Raw genomic sequence first — 27,195 nt, 5'->3', positions numbered from 1 at the left:
AACGATCCTGCAACAACTTCAGCTTCAATACTCTCCATGACATTGAAGAATTCTTACGATCATTGCTTGATATATTTAACCTCCAATCTATATTATGCTAACACATAATTGTGTAATGATAACAGACACAGCTTACAATTGGAAGAAAGAAGAAAAAAGGAGCAGATTTGATGAAGAATTAACAGAAATCACACTTACCTGATTGCCTGAAGAGAAATCTATCACAAACATTTAAAGAAAACCCCCCAAAGTGCCTTATGATTCACAACAAGATTGCATCTTGAAAGAAGGAAGACGAAGAGTAAGTACGAATAGGCTTACCTGTCGACTAGGCGAGGGTGATGGAGGAGAAATCGAGCTGCGAAGCGATCTCATCGAGCTGCTTCTTGACGCTCATGTCGATGAACTTGGAACCTGATGGCCCATACCTGATCGTGAAGCCGGCGACGAGGGAGGGGTCGAGCACCGTCTTGATCCTCACGTTCTTGGCCCCGGTGAGCCTCTGCACCGTCTGGGCGATCTGGGTGAGGTCTTGCGACTCCAGCCGCACCACCGATGACACGACGGCCACCTCCGTGTTGGTGATCCGGTTGTAGCACACCTCGAACTCCTTCACGATGTCCTCGATGATGTCGATGCGCCGCATGTCGACGAGGATGTTGAGGAAGTTGGCCGTGTGGGGGCATAGCTCGCTGGAGGCGGCGATCTCCTTCACCACCTCCGCCTTCCGCTCGCGCGCCACCGTGGGGTTGGCGAAGAAGGACTGGACATTCGGATCGGCGAACACCCGCTCCACCTTCTCCATGTCGGTGACCGTCGCCTCGAGGGTGCCGTTGGACCGGGCGACTTCGGCGAGCGCGTTCGCGTAGCTCGACGCGGCGGTATCCATCATAACGGCGCCGCGGCGGGGGCGGCGGGAGGAGGGGTAGGCGACCCTGAGTGAGGGGAGGCGGCGGGGGGCGGAGGGGAGGCGGACGCGACGGAGGGAGGAGGAGACGGGGACGGCGGCGACGGATGAAAGGGCGGCGGGGGCGAGGGCGATGGGAGACGGGCGGAGGGTGGCCATCTCGGCTCTCTTCTCTTTCCTTGGGTGAAGCGGGGAAGAGAGGACGGGAGACAGGACTTTGTTTGTGGGGGGCATGGACGGACAGGATACGTGATGGACGATGATCCAACGGCGGACGGGTCGAGGTCTATCAAGCAGGGACGAGTGGGCGCAACGGAGGCCTCCGAAGCCTCTGAGTGAACCAGAGAGAGACACGTGGGTGCAGTTTGGATGAGGGTTGAGCGTACGCCACAAGAAATGGGCTGCTTACGGGTCCACAATGGGTTCGATTGGGCGAAAACATTGAGCAAGCCTAGTCAATGTGAAAGCCCAATTTAGGCCCATTACGAGTCTCGATATGCCCATTGAGAATCGAGATAAAAAGCAAATGATTTTGAAACTGTCATACTGACCTCACAACAGATTAAATAAACCAACACACTAAAAAATAAAGCAAATACTATGAACAAGAATCCAAGAATCACTTCCAATGATCTGCTTGTAAGAGAAAAGATTCATAGCAAACTCTGTCGCACTACTAACAAGCTTGGCAGGATCAAGAATGTAATTAGAAAAGCAGTTTTTGCATACCTTCCAATATTCTTGATGCACCTGAAAGTTGTAAGATCAAGAAATCATGCACAGCCACACAAAATTCGCTGCAAAAGATGGAACAGCTAATATAAAGATTCAGAAAACGTTTTACATATTGAGAACGATGATCGAAATTCTTATGATCTTATCTGAACTGCGATATTAAAAATATGCACAATTGCATGGAGAGGCGGAAACAAGGTAGCTGTGAACGGGTCAGGATAGTGTGCACAATCATAAGTAGTCATTTCTGCACTAAATGCAGGACATAAAACCTTGTGATGCAATGATCATTAACTCTAAAACAAAACGTAAAGACAATTACAGAAATTTGAAATACACATTTTTTGTCAATTTTAAAATGTTTAGGCATGCAGGAAATGCCTGAGCAACAATTCCAATGAGGCTGAAGACATTTCAGGATATCATACTCAAGTTTTGATTCTCTGAAGTCAATTCAACCTGCAAGCAAAGTGACACCTTCTTACATGCAAAACAAATGGGTGAGTACCACCAAACCAATGGTAATCCTGATCAACACAGCAACTGGTCTTGCAAATTCCATTGAGGCCCCTGCATGCAAATATCACAATACATAAAAGAAACAGAAATGAAATCTTCCAATTAGCACACGAATAAGTTTGCAAAGAAGCTCAACTGACAAGATAACACCTCCTTGAAGACATCCAAATCCATAAATCCGTAAAAACTCACTTAAAACAAATTATAGAAACAACACTTTGGTGTTTAAATTTTTTTCAGCTACTAAAATCATTAGAGCAAATACTACTCCATGTAACTTTTTGTGATCTTTGGTGATATACACATACTGCATAACTTGATCTGAAACATAGCTCTTTGACACTCACCCAACAACCAAAAACTCATCCGGAATTAATTTGGATAGAATCCTAATACCCGTTCCGTCAGGTATTTAGTTGGCTTTGCCAAAGTTTTGCAGCACCCTTGTATATCCATTCGCAAAGGTCAATCTCCCCGAAATCTCGTATGGTCCCTTAGGACCTAAAAAAGAGAAAACGGGCTAGAGAAAGCATCTCACTCAAGATCCACAAGTAATCATTCCAACAAGCACTTCATAGCCAATGCAAATTATAAATAGACTTCACAAACTTTAAACGATCGCACAACAAAGGGTCCAAAATGGTCAACTACAGACCGAAATCCCCACAAGTGCCCACATGACACAATCTTTGTTTGCAAGCCTAAGATGACCACCAAAACTAAATAAAATGAGGCTGCTAAGCCTACTGTCATCCATTTACATGCTATGCAAAGCATGTACAAAACCGAAAGACACAGACATACATGAGCATTACATCAAACACCTCGTTTATAGTTTTGTCCGTAACATTCTCCCCCACTTATTCTTTCAGCATCCTCGTCGAAACCATTGCAGACGCTGCATCTCCTCGCCTTTGTTAAGTCTTCAATCTTGTGCTCCAGTTGCAATGCACCTCATGGCTCCCAACTGCACTCCGTCGTTGTTGTTGAGTAGTCGGACTTTGATCCGCCATGCTGTTTCAACTCGCTAATAACTCTGACTCTGGTGTGGGGTCGACTAAGTTGTGCTGATTCCTGTTGTTTCCCGTGGATCCCTCAGATGAAGGAAAAGACCATTCTTAGTATGGTCTCGTCTCTCAAATGCTTCGTGCTGCTTGAACTAGGTGGATGCTTGTTGGAGCTTTAGCGAGCATCGCCTCACAGACTTTAAAAATTTTGGGTCCTTCCTTTATAAAATTTGTCTATCGATTCTTCTTCCACTTCGTCGTCACTTACAAGTATGTTCACACCACTTCCGCTTTCAATTGGCATTCTGTTAAGAAATGAAACGGATAATCTATTCTTAGTGGCACTGATCACCATTGGTGAGGATTTGACAACTATTGTCTTCTATTAGATTTCTTCGAAGGGTCTTTGAATTTGTGTAGAGCTTCTCTGCTGGATAGATAAGAGAATTGAAGTACTCGGTTTCGCCCGTTCTCTTAAGAGTTAAGAAGGCAAAGGTTACTTGACTTCGCCTGCCTCCTCGAGGGTTGTACTCCATGCATCGAGCTGATTACTAGCTTTCACATACTCTTTGCTCACACTTCTGAAGCACTCGAAGTGTTTGTACTCCTTGCGTTGAGTTAGCTACTGTGATTCATCTTCTCAATACTATTGAACTTCTTGAATGCAAGAAGTTTTCACCCCAACTTGGAGCATATCCCTAATAGTTTTGGTCGCCACTGGGATTGTATCCGTCTTCTCCATCATCTTTGTTGCCTACTTCTATTGAGTTGCAAAGTTATAGCACCACGTACTGCCTACTTTATTCCTCGGTTGAACACTCTTGCATCAACCCGAAGTCCTTTACTTTCGACTATCTTAATGAGAAAGATTATTAACATCGGTCTTACGAAGTTTCTTGATCTTTGCCCTTTAACCTTGTCTCGGTACTTATTGTTTGCCTCTGCATTCTCCACCTTCCCGACCCCTTTCACGACCAAGCGCTCTCTCTCTAGAAGAGCAAGGGATCGATGACTTCATGGAAGTCCCGCCTTTGCAGTACCATGGCACTACCATGCTCATGACCCTACTATCCATCACCTAACATCTTTGTGCCTTTCTTTGCGATCGGTAGATATGCCTCTGTGGCACTCCTCCAAATCTACCTTCAGTTTAACCGATGCTTGGTTTTGGATAGAAAAATACCATTTTTCTGCGCATCATATCGAGGGACATGCCTAAGAATGTGGGTGCTTTCCTGACTGCAGAAGAAAACTTTGACTCCGACCACCCGAAGCTCCTCATGAGCTCGACCTTGGCCTCGAACATTTCTTTACTGACCATTTGGAGAACATCAAGTGTCCGCACAAACATCCGAGATAGCCGTGGCATCCCCAAGTCATCGGCTCTCGCCACCAAAGCTCGTAGTGACTCTGTTTTCTGTGAGATTAATTGTGGGTGACTTCTCAAGACGAGAGAGGCCCTTTTTTCAGGAATGCCACACTCACCCCTCAAGAACTTTAGGTTAGGATGCAATGTCTTCTCAAAGCTGAAGAAGAAAAACCATCCTGTCTTCTTGAGATGCTTGAGAACGAGCTCTCTCGATCCCAAGAGACTTTCCCACATCTCTAATTTGGTAACGAAGGAATGGTGAACGTTGAGGAGGAGGATGACATGGAGCTTCAAGATGACATCGATGATATCCGACTCCAATAGGCCCAAATCGAGTAAGAAAAGAAACTTCGGGGCCGAGTTCTTCTCCACATTCATGCATAGGTAACTGGCTTTCCAAGATATCAGCTTCCTGATACCGGCACCATTGAAGCCCTGAGATCTCATGAAGTTAAGGACGACGTCGGGTTTTTCGGTGGATCGGAGGTAAGTAATGGGTTTAGAGAACTTGGCTACCTCGGAGGGGGAGAATCCGCAGGAGTTCACGAGGTATTCCATCACGAAGTGGGGATCAGGAGATGTGGTGCCGCATACGACGAAAGCAATGTCGACAGAGGAGGAGAAGAAGAGGAGATCTCGAAGGCGACAGGTTTCGAACAAGGGCAGAAGGCTATTACGACGGAGTATGGAGCGGAGCGTCACAGCAACCATTGTGGGATGAGAGCAGCCACAGCGGCACCCTAATTACAACAACCCTCCTTATACGTAGTGTGTATAACCTTCACTATGCACAAGAAATACAAAATTATAGGAATAAATTATTTATATTAAAAACATAGATAAAATGATCTTAAAATACTAATTTGACCATTTCATCTATACTCAAATCTTTAAGTATAATTATTCACTTTCTTTTCTTATGAATACAATTTATAAAATAAATATTCAATATTTTAAGTTAGTGATATTATTTTTATTAATTGTATATATATTAAAGAAATATAAAAATTAAAAAAATTATTACCTTGAAGGGCTCGACTCTTTTTATTTAATAAGATGTTTCCTTTCACTTCTATATTTTTTAAAAAATTAATATTTTATTTTATCTCTAAGTGTTTAAAATTTTATTTTTGATTAAATATATTATAATTATTCATACAATATATAGTTTCTAATATTTTCTCTATTCATTCAAGTACTTAAAATTTTATTTTTTTGATTAAAATATATTATAATTATTCATAGTATACTAATTTTTAAAATTTGTATTTTGCATGAATCACACTAGTTGTAATATTCAATTTCGATTAAATTTGTATAATAGTTGAGTAAAAATATTATTTTCCCTTCGACGTAATTTTATATTTTTAATCTATTACTATTTATTATGTTTTAATGACTCATTGGTAATAGTTAAGTGTTTTGATTATAATTTCATGATGCTATAATTTAAAATTAAAAAAACTATTTAAGATTTAGGTTGAAATCTGCTTAGTAAATCAGGCTCTGCCCACAAGCTAAACCACAACCTGTAGATTAGACTCAACCAAAAGGCTAAGCCTAGCTAGTAGTTCAATTCGATCCAACATGGACAGCCGTGTCATGCACATGATTAGTCCATGGGCTATGAGCTAACATAATGATAGGGTACATGCATAATCATGCATATATCGGTTAGCTTAATCTATCCTATTACTATACAGTTTAACTTATTACCTTTATTTTATTTTATTTATGTTCGATTAAGCCAAATCTAATTTGATAAATTTAAATCGATTGAAGGTGATTCTGAATAGATTTGATTTATTTAAATCTATTTAACGTAAATTAAACTTAATCTAATCTAAATTATATTAGTGTAAGATGGTTTTGGATCGATTAAATGAGAATTAAAAATTAATTCAATTATGTTATAGTTAAATCTAATTAAATTAGATCGATTAAACAATGATTCAAGTCAATTAAAGACTAATTGATATTATTTGATAATAATAATATTTAAAAGATAAATTAAGATGTTTTAATATGTTATTTTATCTCGATGGAAATTATCGATATAAGATGATTTTGTTTCCTTAAAAAGGATAGATAGAGTGATTTATTTCAAGAATTAGTAGGTTGTCAAATGTCCTCCATCCGCTATTAGGAGGAATGTATCCCTACTTTGACATATGACTAATATCACTCCATCCATTGTTGTTAGTCCGAAATAGATTTCTCTCTATCCGGAGAACATAAAATCATCTTATAGAATGAAGCCTCTTCGTTCACTATTGGGGGAGTGCTCATTCGTGCTAATCATAGGTACCCTACAGCCAATCATATGTGTGATTGCATGGGTGTCATGATACACTTTTTTTTTTTTGATATTTTTTTTCATTTTATATTATTTGTTATATGTATTGTGATGTCTATAGATCTATGCAATAGAAATCGGATCGTGATAAGATCACGATAATGAGACAGATTCGTTTTTAAATATAAACCCTAAATAATCTCAGTCATAGGTTACTCGAGAGGAACATCGAGATGACCAGATTGACCAGGATGTTGTATGTCCATCCATATAACGGAGGCCACATGTCTCATAGTTACTCGTGTGGGGACACTAGGGATACAACGCAGGTGCTCATTAGAGAATGAGTTCACTAATTGATCCGCTCACGAAACATTGGATTGTTGATTATATCTAATTGTCAAATAGTGATTCAATTATCCTAGTGTTGTATTTGGTCCTTAAACTTGAGACACCAAGGATGTCTTGTCATCGTGTTATTTATCGAAGTTGAGCTCCAAATAGCTCCCAATCATATCTCCGTATGATCTAGTCCCTCGCGGGACTAGTTTTGTGTATATCGCATTGTCACGAGTTGTTCCACCACGATCTGCTGCACCATGTCGCCTCCTGGTAGCATCTCCATTGCATTCTGATCATTGTAGGATGAACTCGAATTGTGATCCCTTCTTGTGTGGCCTCTACCAACACATCGCAGGGCTTCTTCCACCTTCGATTATGTTCGCTTCTTTGGCAATCAACCTTCGCCCACCTGCTTTTTTATCACACCCAAATGAAGCACCGTTTTAGGATAGTTCGTCGCCTAGTAGCTCTCGAAGTCCACCGACTTTGCTGAAAATAGTGCGCTATTGCCTGGATCCTGGGCCTTTGCCCCACCAACACAATCTACGCTGCGCACCGCTTCCTTCATGGCAACTTGAATGACAGTATTGTGGCATATTCTTTAAGAGTACCGACCTCCGCGTCCTCTTGTCCCATTCTAAAGCCTTATGAACCCAACTTTACTTCTGCAAGTTGAGTCGCCTTGGTTCCTCTGTCAAATGCTTCTCCGAGATAGGGTGTATGTGCCTTGAAGCTCCCTTCATCTTTGGCACCATGCAAGATGAGCCCGCTCCGTCAGAATGAAGGACCCATAAAACGACATTATCTCGTTCTTGCCTCTGCAAGAATTCATGTCCTTGACCTTTGTCTAAGGAAATCTTCGTGCCTCCGCTCCATGTTTCATCTTCTATGTCGACTCCCTTCATGCGGCTTGGGTACTTCACCAAGTTACACCGAAGTTGCTCCGCTCCTCGATTTACATTGAATTAATGGTGGCCCTCGCACCCACCATTCCACGGGTCAGCCCTCCGTTGAGTCCAATCTTCATATCGACTCCAAGTGTGCCTTCATTTTATATTGCCTCGGGTCGCTCTCCCATTTGATCTCACAATGTATCCCCCAATGCATTATCTTAAGCGAGACCATGCGATGACTCCTCGCCGCTCGCTCTATCCGTTAAGCTTTGTGATGTTATTTTGAGATACTCCTCCTGAATATGTACGGTCTGTTGCACAAATTCTCCCTCTAGAGAACCGGGACTAATCCCTCCAAGGTATCTGTCCCGATGAAGCAACTTCTCTCTTCGCATCTTTCCCTCTGGAAGTTTCAGAGACCACCATCCTCTTAGACTACTCTATCTTGCTGAACAAACCGTGCATTGTTCTGCCCCCGCAAACACACTTGTTAGATTGTGACTCCACATCAATACAACCCCTACTGCACCCCGAGGCCTAGCAACATATTGAACTCGTTGCACACTTCAACCTCATACGGATGTATCATTCTCATGCCGATGAGAAAGTTTCAATGCTCCATGGTGCCGAGTTTCGATCGCCTTAGGATGACCACAAACATTCTATCGTCCGCATACAAGCCCTTAAATGAGTACCAAATTCTTCGAGTTAACAATTCCCCTCACCTTTGTGAACCTTCCACAACTCTTTCGGTTCCTGAATAACTCATTACACCTTGCATTGTCTCATCCTTAACCAAGCGTCTCGCTTGCCTTGAACACTATCAAGTATGGTTACCAATATCGAGTCGTAGCTCGAACTCAGCCATTCCAACCTTTGTGCGCTACACATTCTTCCTAGCTTACTTGTCTTCGTGATGCCTTTGAGCAAAGGATTAGCTATTTCTCTAAATGTCAATCTCATATATCCGTTTTTCTGAGCGATTCTTTTTTCCTATATCTTCATGTTAGTTTCCCCCAAACAATCGCGCTTGCTGGCTACTCTTAACGCAATCCCGCTAGGTTCCCCACGTTTGTATGCCAAGTGTTTCTATAAGTGTTTTTCCCGCTTTGAGACCATATGTCACGTACTCAGTTGGTTTTGCCAAAATCGTGCAACTCTCTTACGCATCCGTCCGAAAAGGTCTACTTATAACCTCCTATGGTCCCATATAACCTACAAAAGAGAAAATGAGTTAGAAAAAATATCACACTCGGGATCCAAATGACTTTATAGTCAATGCAAATTATAGACAGACTTAAAAACTTTGAACGATCGCACAACAAAAATGTCCAAAATGGTCTACTACAAACGGAATTCTTCACAAGTGCCCACAGGACACAATCTTTATTTGCAAGCCTAAGATAACCGTCAAAACCAAAGAAAATGAGACTACTAAACCTATTGTCAACACTTTACATGCTATGCAAAGCATGAACAAAACCGAAAGACACAGACATATATGAGCATTACATCAAAACCCCGTTTATAGTTTTGTCCATGACAATTCGGAATCAATTTGCACAGAATCCAAAAGTTCATAAGATCCAAAATCATCTCGGTTGAATTGCTACGCAGAATTTCTAAAACCTGCAATTCACATACAAACCAACAATAGTGTGCCAAACAAAATCAGAAAATGATTCAAGCAAACATTTAGTAAGACAAAACAATGCCAATCTAGCATGTCACATAAGAAGAATCTCACACCTCAATAGACTTTTAGAGAAGCCATTTGCATTCTATTTCCAAAATCTCAAACTAGGGGAATAATCTACCTTCATCGATCAGAGATTTCAAACAGGCCAGGGACTTCTGCTTTGCAACAAAGAACAGACTTTTCCATGAACCTTAATGAGTAAAACTGGAAGACATTTTGTGTTGGGCACTGCATAGACCTTCCACAACATTACTACCATATGACACCAAAGGAATAATTCTATCACTGGACTGCACCTCAGTAGCCAAGGCTGGTGGTTGATGTAAGACAGCTTGTTGTCAAGGAAAAAGGTGCGGAATCACTGCTCTCAGCTCCTGTTGAGAAAATCAAATGTGAGTTAGACCATCAGCTAAGCCCTTCTCATCCTCCTCTGATACCAAATAAAAGGGCTCATTTCCCTTCACACTCACCTGCTCTCAAAATATCAAGAAGCTCAGGAACCTTTTCTTTGTAAGGTAGAACAATCTTCTCCATGAATTTTGTATTTGATAATTTCACATAGTACAAAAACTTGCCTCGTCGAGTCCACAAGCCTTTCGTATTCAACATCTCGAAAACACGAAACCGAGGAATTACCGTCTTCTGCAGACTCAATAGCAAGAGATTCGGATGGGAGGCGATGAAGGAAGGGGTGTACCCGACTACATTGATAAAAATTCCACTTTTCTGCGCAACATATCGAGGGAGATGCATAAGAAGGTGGGTGCTTTCCTGACTGCAGAAGAAAACTCCGACTCCGACCACCCGAAGCTCCTCATGAGCTCGACCTTGGCCTCGAACCTTTCCTGGCTTACGTTGTGGAGAGCTTCAAGTATCCGCACGAACATCCGAGATTGCCGTGGCATCCCCAGCTCATCGGCTCTCGCCACCAAAGCTCGGAGAGACTCTGGTTTATTTGAGATTAATTGTGGGTGACTTCTCAAGACGACGGAGACCCTTTCTTCAGGAATGCCGCACTCATCCCTCAAGAACTTTAGGTTAGGATGCAATGTCTTCTCAACGCTGGAGAAGAAAAACCGTGTTGTCTTCTTGAGATGCTTGAGAACGAGCTCTCTCGATCCCAAGAGACTTTCCCACATCTCCAATTTGGGGACCAAGGAACGGTGAACGTCGAGGCGGAGGATGCGCTGGTTATTCACGATGGCATCGACGATGTCCGACTCCGAGAGGCCCAAATCGCGTAAGAACTGAAACTTCGGGGCGAGGTTCTTCTCCACGTTGCAGCATAGGTAAATGGGGCTCGAAGATATCAACTTCCTGATACCAGCGCCATCGAAGCCCTGAGATCTCATGAAGTTAAGGATGGCGTCGGGTTTCTTGGTGGATCGGAGGTGCGCAAGGGGTTTAGAGAACTTGGCTGCCTCGGAGGAGGAGAACCCGCAGGAGTTGACGAGGTATTCCACCATGAAGTGGGGATCTGGAGATATGGTGCCGCCTACGGCGGCGGCAGTGTTGACAGAGGAGGAGAAGAAGAGGATATCTCGAAGGCGGCAGGTTTCGAAAAGGGCAGAAGGCTATTGCGGCGGAGTGTGGAGCGGACCGTCGCAGCCGCCATTGTGGGACAAAGGAGAGCAAACGCAGAGGCACCCTAATTCTTCCAACCCTCCCTATATGTAGTGAGTATAACCTTCGTTATGCACAAGAAATACAAAATTATAGGAATAAATTATTTATATAAAAAATATAGTTAAATTGATCTTCAAAATACTAATTTGACATTTTCATTTGTAATCAAATCTTTCAGTATAATTTTTTAAATTTTCTTGTGAATAAAATTTTATAAAGTAAATGTTTAATATTTTAGATTAAATGATATTATTTTATCAATAAATTAAATAAAAATATAGAAATATAATTACATTAAAGGGCTCATCTCTTTTTATTCAGCGGAGGATTCCCCTTCTTCATTTTTCATAACATGAGAAACAAAAAGTTATATTTTTTTTTGTTCTCTTATATTTTCTTAAATATAAATATTTTTTTTATCTTTAAATATTTAAAATTTTATTGTTAGATCAAAATATATTATAATTATACATGCTATATATAGTTTTTAATTATTTTATTCCTTTTAAGTATTTAAAATTTTGTCTTTAATTATAATATATTATAGTTATTCATACTATATATAATTTTTAAACTTTTTTTATCTTGAATGCTACTTATAATAGTTTATTAATATTAAATTTATATAATAGTTGACTGAAAATATTATTTCCTCTCTTATACAATTTTAACTTTTTATTTATTATTATTTATTATATTTTAATAAATAATGTTAATGATTAGATGTTTTGATTATAATTTCATGATGTTATAATTTAAAATTAAAGAAATTTATGACAATTTAAGTTAAAATTAATCAACAAGTCATGCTCAACCCACATATTAAGTCATAACTAGTAGGTTAGGCTCAACTGATTAGTTGAGCCTAACCAATTACTCACATAGTCACGTGCAATTCATATGATTAGTCTTTGGGTTATTGGCTATGTGTTTGACATAGCTTAGTATAACAAACGTATGCATTGCATATGATTTCGGCTGACCCAATCTAACTTAGTGCTATATAATTTAGTCTATTATTCTTATCTTTTTTTTATTTAGACTTAAGAATTAATTGAACCTAATTAGATTTAATCAATTTATTGATTTGATTTATTTAAGTTTATTTGATTTAAATTAAACTTAATCTAATATAAATTATAATAGTTAGGTAAGTTAGATCATTTAAATAAGAATTACAGATCGATTTAGTTATGTTATAGTTAAATTGGTCCGATTGAATCGAATGAGAGCTAATTAATATTATTTAACATTAATGATGTTAAAAAGATAAATTAAGATGTTTCATTGTATTATTTTATCTCGATATGCATATGACCAATATGAGATGATTTTATTTTTCCATCGGTAGATAGGGTGATATTCTTCAGGGATAGTAAACCATCAGATGAGGTTTCTCTTTATCTACTATTCGAAAAACTTATTTGGCCTAATTGAAATCAATCAAATCTAAATTAGACCAGTGATGATTATAGATCACTTTTATAGATTTTGGAGGTTGGTTCTATTAGATTCTTATTGAATTAAGTTTGCTTGAAATCAATTGGGTTATGCTAATTAGGGTTTTTGTTAATGAAGATTATTAAGATATTAATTTAATTAACTTAAAAATTTTATTTAAATATGTCATTTAGAAATAATTATTAGTTTTTAATTAAGTTGATGATATTAATGTGAATGTTATCGTATTATATATATAACTATGTAGAGTGGTTTCATTTGAAGTATGACGTATTAAAAAAACTATCGATTTATTACAATACATGATCGATAATTGATATAATATGATAAGTCATACATCAATCATGAATCTTCATAATATTTTATCATATTATTTTTTTAAATATATTGCATAAATAAATAATTATGTTTAACTATGTATTCTTATCGAGAACAAGTAAAACAATTTATCCAAGGATTAACAGGTCATCAAACTTGATATTAGACGGTTCCTCCATCTATTGTTAGAAGAAATATGTCTCTACTTGGACAGATGATGGATACAACTTTATCCATGGAGAGCAATATGAGTTATCTTTATCCATTGTTTTATCCATTGTTGAGAGAAATCAATCTCATAGGATATGTTCCTCCATTAATTATTGGGAGAGTACATCATCAGGTATAATCTGTGCTTTTATTATCTAACTATTATGTATGTATTAAATATGAATGATGCATGATTTTATTTACTATATAAAATTATTATTATTTTTTAAATATATAAGTTTAATAATAGATAGATATACTATCATTTTATATCAAATCATTAATATTTATATATGTTTCATAAATATTAAAAATTATTTTTATGATTTTATTTACTATATTGAAATTACAAACATACTTAAAAGTTTTGAAAAATTACACAACAAAAAGTCCAAAATAATCTACTACAAACTCAATTCCTGACAAGTGCTCACAGAACACAATCTTTGTTTGCAAGCTTAAAATAATCATCAAAACCAAAGAAAATAAGATTACTAAACCTATTATCAATACTTTATATGCTACGCAAAGAAAAGTTCATAAGATCCAAAATCATCTCGGTTGAACTGCTAAGCAGAACTTCTAAAACCTGCGATTCACATACAAACCAACAATAGTGTGCCAAACATAATCAGAAAATGATTCGAGCAAACATTTAGTAAGACAAAACAAAGTTGGCTTATAATCAATGCCAATCTAGCATGTCACATGAGAAGAATCTCACACCTCAATAGACTTTTAGATAAGCCATTTGCATTCTATTTCCAAAATCTCAAACTAGGGGAATAATCTACCTTCATCGATCAGAGATTTCAAACAGGCCAGGGACTTGTGCTTTGCAACAAAGAATAGACTTTTCCATGAACCTTAATGAGTAAAACTGGAAGACATTTTGTGTTGGGCAATGCGTAGACCTTCCAATTACAACATTACTACCATATGACACCAAAGGAATAATTCTTTCACTGGACTGCACCTCAGTAGCCAAGGCTGGTGGTCGATGTAAGACAGCTTGTTGTCAAGGAAAAAGGTGCCGAATCACTGCTCAGCTCCTGTTGAGAAATTCAAATGTGACTTAGACCATCAGCTAAGCCCTTCTCATCCTCCTCTGATACCAAATAAAAGGGCTCATTTCCCTTCACACTCACCTGCTCTCAAAATATCAAGAAGCTCAGGAACCTTTTCTTTGTTAGGCAGAACAATCTTCTCCCGGAATTTTGTATTTGTTAATTGCACATAGTAGAAAAACTTGCCTCGTCGAGGCCCCAAGCCTTTCGTATTCAACATCTCCAAAACACGAAACCGAGGAATTACCCTCTTCTGCAGACTATATAGCAAGATAGTTGGTTGGGAGGCGATGAAGGAAGGGGTGTACCCGACTATATTGATAAAAAATACCACTTTTCTGCGCAACATATCGAGGGACATGCATAAGAAGGTGGGATTTTTCCTGACTGCAGAAGAAAACTCCGACTCCGACCACCCGAAGCTCCTCATGAGCTCAACCTTGGCCTCGAACCTTTCTTTGCTTACGTTGTGGAAAACATTAAGGGTCCACATGAACATTCGAGATTGCCGTGGCATCCCCAGCTCATCGGCTCTCACCACCAAAGCTCGGAGAGACTCTGGTTTCAGTGAGATTAATTGTGGGCTACTTCTCAAGACGACAGAGACCCTTTCTTCAGGAATGCCGCACTCGTCCCTCAAGAACTTTAGGTTAGAATGCAATGTCTTCTCAACGCTGGAGAAGAAAAACCACCATGACTTCTTGAGATGCTTGAGAACGAGCTCTCTCGATCCCAAGAGACTTTCCCATATCTCCAATTTGGGGACGAGGAAACGGTGAACGTTGCGGCAGAGGATTTCATCGTTATCCCGGATGACATCGACGACGTCCGACTCCGATAGGCCCAAATCGCGTAAGAACTGAAACTTCGGGGCGAGGTTCTTCTCCACGTTGTAGCATAAGTATCTGGGATCCCCAGATATCACCTTCCTGATACCGGCGCCATCGAAGCCCTGAGATCTCATGAAGTTAAGGACAGCGTCGGGTTTCTCGGTGGATCGGAGGTGCACAAGGGGTTTAGAGAACTTGGCTGCCTCGGAGGAGGAGAACCCGCAGGAGTTGACGAGGTATTCCACCATGAAGTGGGGATCTGGTGATATGGTGCCGCCTACGGCGACGGCAGCGTTGACAGAGGAGGAGAAGAAGAGGATATCTCGAAGGCGGCAGGTTTCGAACAAGGGCAGAAGGCTGTTGCGGCGGAGTGCGGAGCGGAACGTCGCAGCCGCCATTGTGGGACAAAGGAGAGCAACCGCAGAGGCACCCTAATTCTTCCTACCCTCCTTATATGTAGTGAGTATAACCTTCGTTTTGCACAAGAAATACAAAATTATAGGAATCAATTATTTATATAAAAAAATATAGTTAAATTGATCTACAAAATACTAATTTGACCGTTTCATTTGTAATCGAATCTTTCAGTATAATTTTTTAAATTTTCTTGTGAATAAAATTTTATAAAGTAAATATTTAATATTTTAGATTAAATGATATTATTTTTATCGATAAATTAAAATAAATTATAGAAATATAATTACCTTAAAGAGCTCATCTCTTTTTATTCAAGGGGAGGATTCCTCTTCTTCATTTTTCATAGCATGAGAAACAAAAAGTTATATATATTTTTTTGTTCTCTTATTTTTTTTAAATATAAATATTTCTTTTTTATCTTTAAATATTTAAAATTTTATTGTTAGATTAAAATATATTATAATTATACATGCTATATATAGTTTTTAATTTTTTTATTCCTTTAAGTATTTAAAATTTTGTTTTTAATTATGATATATTATAGTTATTCAGGCTATTATGATTTTTATTTTTATTTTATCTTGAATGCTAGTTATAATAGCCTATTAATATTAAATTTATATAATAGTTGACTGAAAATATTATTTCCTCTCTTATACAATTTTAACTTTTTATTTATTATTATTTATTATATTTTAATGAATAATGTTAATGATTAGATGTTTTGATTGTAATTTCATGATGTTATAATTTAAAATTAAAGAAATTTATGAAAATTTAAGTTGAAATTAATCAACAAGTCATGCTCAACCCACAGACCAAGCCATAACTAGTAGGTTAGGCTCAACTGATTAGTTGAGCCTAACTGATTAGTCTTTGGGTTATTGGCTATGGGTTGACATAGCTTAGTATAACAAACATATGCATTGCATATGATTTCGGCTGACCCAATCTAACTTAGTGCAATATAATTTAGCCTATTATCCTTATATTTTTTTATTTGGACTTAAGAATTAATTGAACCTAATATGATTTAATCAATTTATTGATTTGATTTATTTAAGTTTATTTAATTTAAATTAAACTTAATCTAATATAAATTATAATAGTTTAGGTAAGTTAGATCATTTAAATAAGAATTACGATCGATTTAGTTATGTTATAGTTAAATCGAGTTCAATTGGTCCAATTGAATTCAAACCAGTTGAGAACTAATTTATATTATTTGATATTAATGATGTTAAAAAGATAAATTAAGATGTTTCATTATATTGTATTATTTCATCTCGATATGCATATGATCAATATGAGATGATTTGATTTTTCTATTAGATTAGTCAAGAATAATTATACATCACTTCTATAAAATTTGGAGGTTGGTTACGTTAGATTCTAATTGAATTAAGTTTGCTTGAAGTCAATTTGGTTATGCTAATTAATGTTCTTGTTAATGAAGACTATTAAGATATTGATTTGATTAACTTAAAAATTTTATTTTAAGATGTCACTTGGAAATGATAGTTAGTTTTAATTAAATTGATGATATTAATGTGATTGTTATTATAGTATATGTAAAGTGGTCCACATACCTATGAAAGAAGTTGTCGATTTATTATAATACATGGTCGATAATGGATATAGTATGATAAGTAATATATGAATCATGAATCTTCATAATATTTTATCATATTATTTTTTGAATGTATTACATAAATAGATGATTGTGTTTAACTATGTATCTTTACCGAGATCAAGTAAAGTGATTCCTTCAAGGATTAACAAGTCATCAAACTTGATAATTAGATGGTTCTCCCATCTATTGTTAGAAGAAATATGTCTCCACTTGGATAGATAATGGATACTGCTTCATCCGTCGTATGGAGAGTAACATAAGTTCTCTCTATCCGTTGTTGAGAGAAATCAATCTTGTGAGATATGTTCCTCCATCCGTTGTTGAGAGAAATCAATCTCATGGGATATGTTCCTCCATCAATCGTTGGGAGTGTATATCATCGGGTATAATCTGCGCTTTTATTACCTGACTATTATGTATGTATTATATGTGAATGATGCATAATTTTATTTACTATATAGAAATTATCATTATTTTTTTAATACATAAGTTTAATAATAGATAGATATATTATCATTTTATATTAAATCATTAATATTTGTATGTGTTTCATGAATATTTAAAAAAATTATAATTTTTTAAAAATCGACCATAATTGGTGATTTTTTTAACTTATATTTATTTATAGTATAACATACTACTTCGTAATACATATGGATGGAAGAGATTTCCTTATCACCTTTGACCTTACTAAAAAGATATGATTTTTTTAATTAAAAAATATTTAGTATCGTAAAGATAACGATCAAAGTCTAAAGATTAACAAAAAAATCTTATATAAATTTTAAATAAACAAATAATGTTTTTCTTTAAATTTGGGATGTGATAGACTTTATCCTTGTAATTCTCATTGTTATTAAGTTTATGTTTATCTTGTTTCTTGACTTTTAAAATTAACCATACTGTTGGCGTATCGATGCTCCTTAAAGCTTAAGGTAAATTGCTGGTGTGGAGAATTGAGAAATATATAATTTGTTGTATAATCTGACTTATCTTTTTGTGTTATGGAAGGCTAAGAACCGACGAGGAGCTTGTGATGATGTTGTGAATGTTGATGAGACTAGTGTGGATGTTAATTTGAGAAACCTATTCGGGAAAAAGAAGGAATTCAAGGAGAAAGTTGACGATAGATTTTTCAAGATCCTGATGGTTTCTCAGTTTGAGAGCAACGTAGCAACACTGACTCCTTGCACTTCTCCTTATTCACTGTCAGTTTTCTTTTATGACCCAATATGACATTCTCATGTGAATGGTTTGTCAAATAAAAATTTCTATGCAAGCAAATTGTGAGTGAGATTGTAAGAGCATATATTACTCTCCACACCTCAAAGCAGTCTGATAATAGAGTGTGTTATATAATTACAGCAATTGTATGAAATGAACCTTTCATAGATATAGTAGTGATTTTTTTCTCAGAAAATATTGTTTCATAGAATTTTTCTGAGTTGGGAGTTACTCAAATTATTAGTCATTCGTTATGCATGAGAAATAAAAATTATAGTAATAAATTATTTAGATAAAAATTATGGTCTACAAAATATTTATATAATTTTGTCTCTTTATAACAAATACCTGATTTCTTTAAAAAGTCATTTTATTATTATTATTTACACATTAAAATATAAAATAATTCATTAATTGGATCCAAAATAATGTATTGGTTGCACAATGGAATGGTTAGGCAGAAAAGAAAGCTAGCTGAGAATGGGTCAAGAAAGTGTGAAATACTATTGATGTAAATATACATAAACTCTACAACAAGAACTAAAGGCAATTACAGAATCTGGAAATACACATTTAATTGTCACTTTAAAAACCTTTTGAGCATGCATGCTAAGATTTTTTTTCTATTAATGAAAAAAAGGAGAAATTTCATTAAAGGTTAAAGTGGATTAAGCAACACTTATCCATCATTAGAAGAGGAAAAAAAAACAGAAGAGAATTTACAATTCCCCCAAAATTGACTAGCTGACAAGCCACGTCATGAATGACGCCAGGAAACATAGACCACATCGACAACATAAAGACTTGAACAGAGAGATGAGATGTCATCCAAAATATTCTTAAGGAACCAGCGAATCATCGCAATTCTCTTAGCCTTCCGAAGGCTTTCAGGTAGAACAGAAGCTTCAGCCATGATACAAAGGGTGGATGAGAAGTTGCATCCACCGAATCCAACAATGAACTCCAAGAATGAAGAGATCTGCTGCTCGAATCACAAAGGGCGGATGAGCAGAAGCCTAAGGAGGCATGTAAGAGTTTGTTGATGCGGGAAAGGGCGGATTAGCAATTCCAAAGGAGGCTGAAGACATTTCAGGAGAGCATACTCAAGTTTTGATGCTCAGAGAAAAGTCCATACAACCTGCAAGCAAAGTTGATAATAAAGTTGGTGACTCCTGATCAACCCAATGCAACTGATCTTACAAATTCCATTGAAGCCATTGCATACTAATATTACAAAGCATAAATCAAATTTAAATATTCCAATTGGCACACAAATAAATAATTTTGCAAAGAAGCCTCCACTGACAAGTGAACACATTCTTAGATATATATCCAAATCCATAAATCGGGTGACGACTCATTTAAAAACAAATTACAGAAACAACTTTTTGGAGTTTACAAATTCCACTCAAATCGTTAGAGCAACTACTACTCAGCAACTTCTTGTGATCTTCGGTGATATTTTGTATATACTGCATAACTTGATCTGAAATATGAATCTTTGAGACTTACTCAACAACCAAAAACCCATCGGGAATTGGAATTAATTTGGACAAAATCCAAAAGTCCCTACATTAGATCCGAAGGTCATCTCAGTTGGACTGTTGAGTAGAATTTTTAAAACATGCAGTTTACGTACAAACAAAGAATCCTATGCCAAAGACAATCAGAAAATAGTTTAAGCTAACAATCAGTAAGACAGAACAAATTTGATTTATAATCAATGCTAATCTAGCTTGTCATAAAAGAAATATCCCACACCTCAATTCACGTTTTGATAAGCTCTTTGCATAAAATTTCCAAAATCTCAAATTTGGGGAATAATCTACCTTCGTCGTTGGCAAATCAGACCATCAGCTAAGCCCTTTCTCATCCTCCGATGCAAATGAAAGTTATCATTACCTTTACAGGTGCCAGCAGCTCTCAAAATATCAAGCAGCTCAGGAACATTTTCTTTGTGAGGGAGAACAAACTTCTCCATGAATTTGGTATCTGAGAATACGATAATCGATGTAAACTTGCATTGTCCAGTCCACAATCCTTTCAATTTCAACATCTCCGTCACATGAAACCGAGGAATGACCCTCTTCTGCAGACTATATAGCAAGATAGTTGGTTGGGAGGCGATGAAGGAAGGGGTGTACCCGACTACATTGATAAAAAATTCCATTTTTCTGCGCATCATATCGAGGGACATGCATAAGAAGGTGGGTACTTTCCTGACTACGGAAGAAAACTCCGACTCCGACCACCCGAAGCTCCTCATGAGCTCGGCCTTGGCCTCGAACGTTTCTTTGCTTGCCATTTGGAGAACAACAAGTGTCCACAGGAACATCCGAGATAGCCGTGGCGTCCCCAGCTCATCGGCTCTCGCCACCAAAGCTCGGAGTGACTCTGGTTTCTGTGAGATTAATTTTGGGTGACTTCTCAAGACGAGAGAGAGCCTTTCTTCAGGAATGCCGCACTCATCCCTCAAGAACTTTAGGTTAGGATGCAATGTCTTCTCAACGCTGGAGAAGAAAAGCCATCCTGTCTTCTTGAGACGCTTGAGAACAAGCTCTCTCGATCCCAAGAGACTTTCCCACATCTCCAATTTGGGGACAAGGGAACGGTGAACGTTGCGGCAGAGGATCACATGGTTATTCCGGATGACATCGACGATGTCCGACTCCGATAGGCCCAAATCACGTAAGAACTGAAACTTCGAGGCGAGGTTCTTCTCCACGTTGTAGCATAAGTATCTGGGATCCGCAGATATCACCTTCCTGATACCGGCGCCGTCGAAGCCCTGAGATCTCAAGAAGTTAAGGACGGCGTCGGGTTTCTCAGTGGCTCGGAGGTGCGCAAGGGGTTTAGAGACCTTGGCTGCCTCGGAGGGGGAGAACCCGCAGGAGTTCACGAGGTATTCCACCATGAAGTGGGGATCTGGAGACATGGTGCCGGCTACTGCGGCGGCATCGTCGACAGAGGAGGAGAAGAAGAGGAGATGTCGAAGGCAGCAGGTTTCGAACAAGGGCAGGAGGCGATTGCGGTGGAGTACGGAGCGGAACGTCGCAGCCGCCATTGGGAGAAGAAAGAGGAGTGAAGGGGGCACCCTAATTCCTATATATAGTGTGTATAAGCTTCGCTATGCACAAGAAATACAAAACTGCAGAAATAAATTATTTATATCACAAATATGGATAAAGTGATCGACAAAATATTTATATAATTTTATCTCTCCACAAGAAAACACGCTTTTTATGAGAAAAGTGATTTGTTCATCCGACGAATTCTTTTTTAAAAAAACTTGTAATTTCATATTTTCTTATGAAATTATCTAAATTAAAAAAATTAAAATTTTTTTAATATTCAGTTTTCTTCTATCGATCATCGCTTTTTACTGTACTTTTATACACGTTTCGTGATATTTTTACCTCGTCAATTATCCCCCCACTATCTTATTGTCCGCTTGACAATCCAAACAGTAGCAACCTCGCCTATCTTATTGTCGATGATTCTCATACAAAAAAAAGAAAAGATTATTCGCTGATCGATATATATATATATATATATATATATATATATATATATATATATATATATATATTGTCACTTCTAAACCTTTTGAACTAACATGTTAGTTTGCACGTTAGACTTTGTCTGAAGATTCTTACACATGAAGCTTCTTTATGGTTTTGAAATGTTCTGTTCTTCAACATGAAAGGAATGAGGCTCACTGTCGCCCAATTCATTATGTAATAATTATTTCTAAAATTCAATCATTTATAATTATTATTATAGACTATTATTATTATTAATCCAACAATCCAGTTGAACTTGGAGCTAGGGATATAGAGATAAATGCTCATATATATATATATATATATATATATATATATATATATATATATATATATATATATATATTCTTTTACACATATAAAGTTAAATAGTTAATCACAATCATCATCGATGACAAAAAAAAATGTCTGAATAATGATGAGGACTTGACACAAAATAAATTCGATATCTGATGCAATCCATGGGAGGGACTCATTTACTAATTCCTTTTATCACTCATAAGCTCAAATCTTAATCTGTTTCTTTCATCCAATCTTCTGTCACTTATGATTAGACCACCATGAAATATCCACCAACAAAATTCACATTTGCCTCATCCACTTTATCTTAATATAGATATTATCATTGTGCTTAGCTCCCACCTGCACCATGGCACAAAAGGCATTGCACTTGCAACAAGCCTTTTGTCATGTCAATTGAGACCCAAAGGATTTAAGTACATTTATGTAACATCTAAGCATCCATTCCCGGTAAGCCATTAAGCACCTCTCTTGCCTTCAACATACCGTACACCTTTCAATTGTAAATCCCACAGGTACTACATTTAGCTCAAGGCAAACATGCTTGGAAGAACATAGGCTAAGAACTCAACTATAAACAACAGTGGGGAAAGTAGCAGGCAACATAAAAAATCAAACTAAATAATTGGCAAAATTCTCATCATTTTACATCATCATCTATAGAATGTTATTTTGGTGTTCTCAGTACCTGCTGCATTCTTCATAGAAAAGGAGTCAAAAGAATCAACAGAACATGAGGTTGGATTCACCACCAGAAACTTGAAAAATGCTTATGACCATTGCAAAGATGTGAGACAATATTAAAATGCACAAGTTTACCTTCCATTGCATAATATTGCTACACATAACAGTAACACCTCAAAAACTGCCAATCTAAGGGAGAGAAACAATTGGCTTTTGATTAAAAATATCACAGGGAACAATCATGCTTTAGTGAAAGGTAATTAGCAAATCAAAATTTAAGCCGAGAATGCTATTGCAATGTCCTTCTTACTTAATGCTAATAACAATCAATAGTTAAACGATTACGCAAAAGCTTCAGCTTGAGTACTCTCCATGACATTGAAGAATTCTTGCGACCATTGGAAGATATGTTTAACTTCCAATCTATATTATGCTTACACAGTTGTGCAATGATAACAGATACATAGCTTACAATCAGAAGAAAGAAGAAAATGGAGCAGACTTGATGAAGAATTCCCTGAGGAGAAATCTATAACAATTTAAGAAAGTAAGATATAGGGTTTAGTGTACGCACAAAAATGGGCTGCTTACGGGTCCATAATGGGTTCGATTGGGCGCAAATATTGAGGAAGTCTACTAAATGCGAAAGCCCAATTTAGGGCCATTATGAGTCTCCATATTGCCATTGAGAATTGAGATAAAAACAAAATGAAATTGAAACTTTGTCATACTGACCTCACAACAGATTAAATAAACCAACACAGTCAAAAATAAAACAAATAAACTTTGTCATACAGACCTCACAGCAAACTCTGTAGCACCACTAACAAACTTGGCAGGATCAACAATGTAATTAGAAAAGCAGTTTTTGCATACCTTCCAATATTCTTGAAGCACTTGAAAGTTGTCAGTTCCACAAATCATGCACAGCTACACAAAATTTGCTGCAAATGATGGAACAGCTAATATCAAGATTCAGAAAACATTTTACATATTGAGAATGATGATCGATATTCTTATGACCTTATCTGAACTGCGATATTAAAAATATGCACAATTGCATGGAGAGGCAGAAACAAGAGTAGCTGAGAATGGGTCAAGATAGTGTGCACAATCATAAGTAGTCATTTCTACACTAAATGCAGGACATAAAACCTTGTGGTGTAATGATCATTAACTCTACAACAAAACGTAAAGAGAATTACAGAAATTTGAAATACACATTTTGTTGTCAATTTTAAAATGTTTTGGCTTATAAATTAGTTTGCATGTTAGAGTATGTCGATGCAGGAACTGCCTGAGCAACAATTCCAATGAGGCTGGAGACTTTTCAGGATAGCATACTCGAGTTTTGATTCTGTGAAGTCCATTCAACCTGCAAGCAAAGTGACACCTTCTTAGATGCAAAACAAATTGGTGAGTACCAAACCAATGGTAATCCTGATCAACACAGCAACTGGTCTTGCAAATTCCATTGAGGCCCCTGCATGCAAATATCACAATACATAACAGAAACATAAATGGAATCTTCCAATTAACACAAGAACAAGTTTGCATAGACGCTCAACTGACAAGATAAGCAGAATTTCTAAAACCTGCAGTTCACATACAAACCAACAATAGTGTGCCAAACACAATCAGAAAATGATTCGAGCAAACATTTAATAAGACAAAACAAAGTTGGTTTATAATCAATGCTACAATAGCTTGTCACAAAAGAAGAATCTCACACCTCAGTAGACTTTTAGAGAAGCCATTTGCATTCTATTTCCAAAATCTCAAACTAGGGGAATAATCCACCTTCATCGATCAGAGATTTCAAACAGGCCAGGGACTTCTGCTTTGCAACAAAGAACAGACTTTTCCATGAACCTTAATGAGTAAAACTGGAAGACATTTTGTGTTGGGCACTGCATAGACCTTCCACAACATTACTACCATATGACACCAAAGGAATAATTCTATCACTGGACTGCACCTCAGTAGCCAAGGCTGGTGGTTGATGTAAGACAGCTTGTTGTCAAGGAAAAAGGTGCTGAATCACTGCTCTCAGCTCCCGTTGAGAAATTCAAATGTGAGTTAGACCATCAGCTAAGCCCTTCTCATCCTCCTCTGATGCCAAATAAAAGGGCTCATTTCCCTTCACACTCACCTGCTCTCAAAATATCAAGAAGTTCAGGAACCTTTTCTTTGTAAGGTAGAACAATCTTCTCCATGAATTTTGTATTTGATAATTTCACATAGTACAAAAACTTGCCTCGTCGAGTCCACAAGCCTTTCGTATTCAACATCTCCAAGACACAAAACCGAGGAATTACCCTCTTCTGCAGACCATATAGCAAGATAGTTGGTTGGGAGGCGATGAAGGAAGGGGTGTACCCGACTATATTGATAAAAAATTCCATTTTCTGCGCATCATATCGAGGGACATGCGTAAGGAGGGTGCTTTCCTCACTGCAGAAGAAAACTCCGACTCCGACCACCCGAAGCTCCTCATGAGCTAGACCTTGGCCTCGAACCTTTCTTTGCTTACCATTTGGAGAACATCAAGTGTCCACACGAACATCCGAGATAAACGTGGCGTCCCCAGCTCATCGGCTCTCGCCACCAAAACTCGGAGTGACTCTGGTTTCTGTGAGATTAATTGTGGGTGAGTTCTCAAGACGGAAGAGACCCTTTCTTCAGGGATACCGCACTCATCCCTTAAAGAACTTTAGGTTGGGATGCATCCTCTTCTCAACGCTGGAGCTGAGAAACCACATTTTCTTCTTGAGATGCTTGAGAACGAGCTATCTCGATCCCAAGAGACTTTCCCATATCTCCAATTTGGGGGCCAAGGAACGGTGAACGTTGCGGCGGAGGATGTCATCGTTATTCCGGATGACATCGACGATGTCAGACTCCGATAGGCCCAAATCGCGTAAGAACTGAAACTTCGGGGCGAGGTTCTTCTCCACGTTGCAGCAAAGGTAATTGGGTCTCGAAGATATCACCTTCCTGATACCGGCGCCGTCGAAGCCCTGAGATCTCATGAAGTTAAGGACGGCGTCGGGTTTCTCGGTGGATCGGAGGTGCGCAAGGGGTTTAGAGAACTTGGCTGCCCCGGAGGAGGATGGGCCACGCCGGGATTTACAGTCCTTCCGAGATTGACTAGCCAATGGGCCACGCCGGGAAACATGGACCACATCGACAACATAAAGACTTGAAATAAGAAATAAAATGACATCCAAAATATTCTTAAGGAACCAACGAATCGACTAACTCCAAGGGAATTAGCTCGATAAAGATGTTGGAGAAATTTAGCTGTGCAGCCTTCTGAAGGCTTTCAAGTGGAGCAGAAGCTTCAGCTAAGGAACTCATATTGCTTTTCTAAACGAACCAAATAGATGACATCTTCTAATTTTCTTTGTGTTCAATAGTTTTAAATATTTTCTTCACTTGATGGATCTAACATTCTACAAAATTAGATCTAGTATGTCCTAGAAAATAATTAGTCTCAATTTCTTAAGGTGATCTAAAGTATTATTTCTACCTCGTTAACCTTCATCTCACTTCTTTTGACGCTCAAAATAGCTTCTTATAATATTAAGAATTTCATGTACATCATCCTGAGCATTAGCAAGTGTTGAAAAATAAGATGCATTTTACGATGTTCAGAAAATTAGCACATAATCAGTGATAGGTGTATGTAAGGATTAAGTTTGTTTCAAAATATGTAAAACTTTCAAGTTAGTATTTGCTGAACATCTTTTAGAGGCATATGCCAATAGCATTATGACTATGAGCAGAGCAATATGATTCATATATCGTATAATAAGTCAAAAGATAATCACTGAATATCTATTAACCCTAAATAATGTAATGATATCATAAAAAAAGCACATCCTATATTTTTTTCAATGATTACAATATCTTTCTATATATACATCACGAGTCAAATAAAAATATATTATTTTTATTAATATATAAATTTTAAATATTTATTATAATTTATTTATTGATCAAAATAAATGTCAAAAGTTAGACTTCATTGAGAAAGATGTTAACTCAAAAATAAAATCCAACTAGCTCTACCTCGAGAAAGAGGCATGTTTG

General features: G+C 37.4%; 4 protein-coding genes and 1 pseudogene across 6 annotated transcripts; all 5 read right to left on the bottom strand.

The window, feature by feature from the left end:
• Window positions 1-42: 42 nt before the first annotated feature.
• LOC103969103 (ATP synthase subunit delta, chloroplastic-like) lies at window positions 43-1,116 on the bottom strand. The gene has a single exon (XM_009382533.3). It carries the CDS (start codon window positions 1,064-1,066, stop codon window positions 329-331), a length of 738 nt encoding a protein of 245 aa, XP_009380808.2. The 5' UTR covers window positions 1,067-1,116; the 3' UTR covers window positions 43-328.
• Window positions 43-11,425, bottom strand: LOC103975122 (uncharacterized; annotated as a pseudogene).
• Window positions 4,319-5,248, bottom strand: LOC135594834 (uncharacterized). Its single transcript, XM_065085343.1, has one exon. The coding sequence runs from the start codon at window positions 5,246-5,248 to the stop codon at window positions 4,319-4,321; it is 930 nt and encodes a 309-aa protein (XP_064941415.1).
• A 2,576-nt stretch (window positions 11,426-14,001) lies between the features above and the next one.
• LOC135596151 (uncharacterized) lies at window positions 14,002-15,715 on the bottom strand. The gene is made up of 2 exons (XM_065088033.1): window positions 14,531-15,715; window positions 14,002-14,434 (listed from the first exon to the last, which is right to left on the bottom strand). Exons 1-2 carry the CDS (start codon window positions 15,675-15,677, stop codon window positions 14,421-14,423), a joined length of 1,161 nt encoding a protein of 386 aa, XP_064944105.1. The 5' UTR covers window positions 15,678-15,715; the 3' UTR covers window positions 14,002-14,420.
• A 3,468-nt stretch (window positions 15,716-19,183) lies between these two features.
• LOC103969889 (transcription termination factor MTERF6, chloroplastic/mitochondrial-like) lies at window positions 19,184-21,639 on the bottom strand. Of its 3 annotated transcripts, none has more exons than XR_010480832.1 (2): window positions 20,315-21,639; window positions 19,184-19,691 (listed from the first exon to the last, which is right to left on the bottom strand). XR_010480832.1 is itself a non-coding variant. In XM_065088032.1 (2 exons), the coding sequence occupies exons 1-2, from the start codon at window positions 21,615-21,617 to the stop codon at window positions 19,643-19,645; spliced, it is 1,284 nt and encodes a 427-aa protein (XP_064944104.1). In that variant the 5' UTR covers window positions 21,618-21,639; the 3' UTR covers window positions 19,184-19,642. The 3 variants fall into 3 exon arrangements, 2 of the variants coding, with proteins under 2 accessions (XP_064944104.1, XP_064944103.1); XM_065088032.1 differs by having other exon boundaries at window positions 20,383-21,639; XM_065088031.1 differs by lacking the exon at window positions 19,184-19,691 and adding an exon at window positions 19,762-20,122 and having other exon boundaries at window positions 20,383-21,639.
• Between the last annotated feature and the right edge of the window lie 5,556 nt (window positions 21,640-27,195).

Source organism: Musa acuminata, chromosome BXJ1-10, assembly GCF_036884655.1.
Source record: "Musa acuminata AAA Group cultivar baxijiao chromosome BXJ1-10, Cavendish_Baxijiao_AAA, whole genome shotgun sequence".
In the NCBI taxonomy this organism is placed as follows: Eukaryota; Viridiplantae; Streptophyta; class Magnoliopsida; order Zingiberales; family Musaceae; genus Musa; species Musa acuminata.
Note: the sequence above shows the minus strand (reverse complement) of the source record. Positions and strands in the feature narration are given on the sequence as shown.

Coding starts and splice junctions, on each gene's coding strand:
- LOC103969103 (XM_009382533.3), bottom strand. CDS start 1,066: ATGGCCACCCTCCGCCCGTCTCCCATCGCCCTCGCCCCCGCCGCCCTT.
- LOC135594834 (XM_065085343.1), bottom strand. CDS start 5,248: ATGGTTGCTGTGACGCTCCGCTCCATACTCCGTCGTAATAGCCTTCTG.
- LOC135596151 (XM_065088033.1), bottom strand. CDS start 15,677: ATGGCGGCTGCGACGTTCCGCTCCGCACTCCGCCGCAACAGCCTTCTG.
- LOC103969889 (XM_065088031.1), bottom strand. CDS start 21,617: ATGGCGGCTGCGACGTTCCGCTCCGTACTCCACCGCAATCGCCTCCTG. Junction 20,123..20,382: donor CTGATTTGCCAACGACGAAG/GTAGATTATTCC, acceptor GATCTAATGTAG/GGACTTTTGGATTTTGTCCA.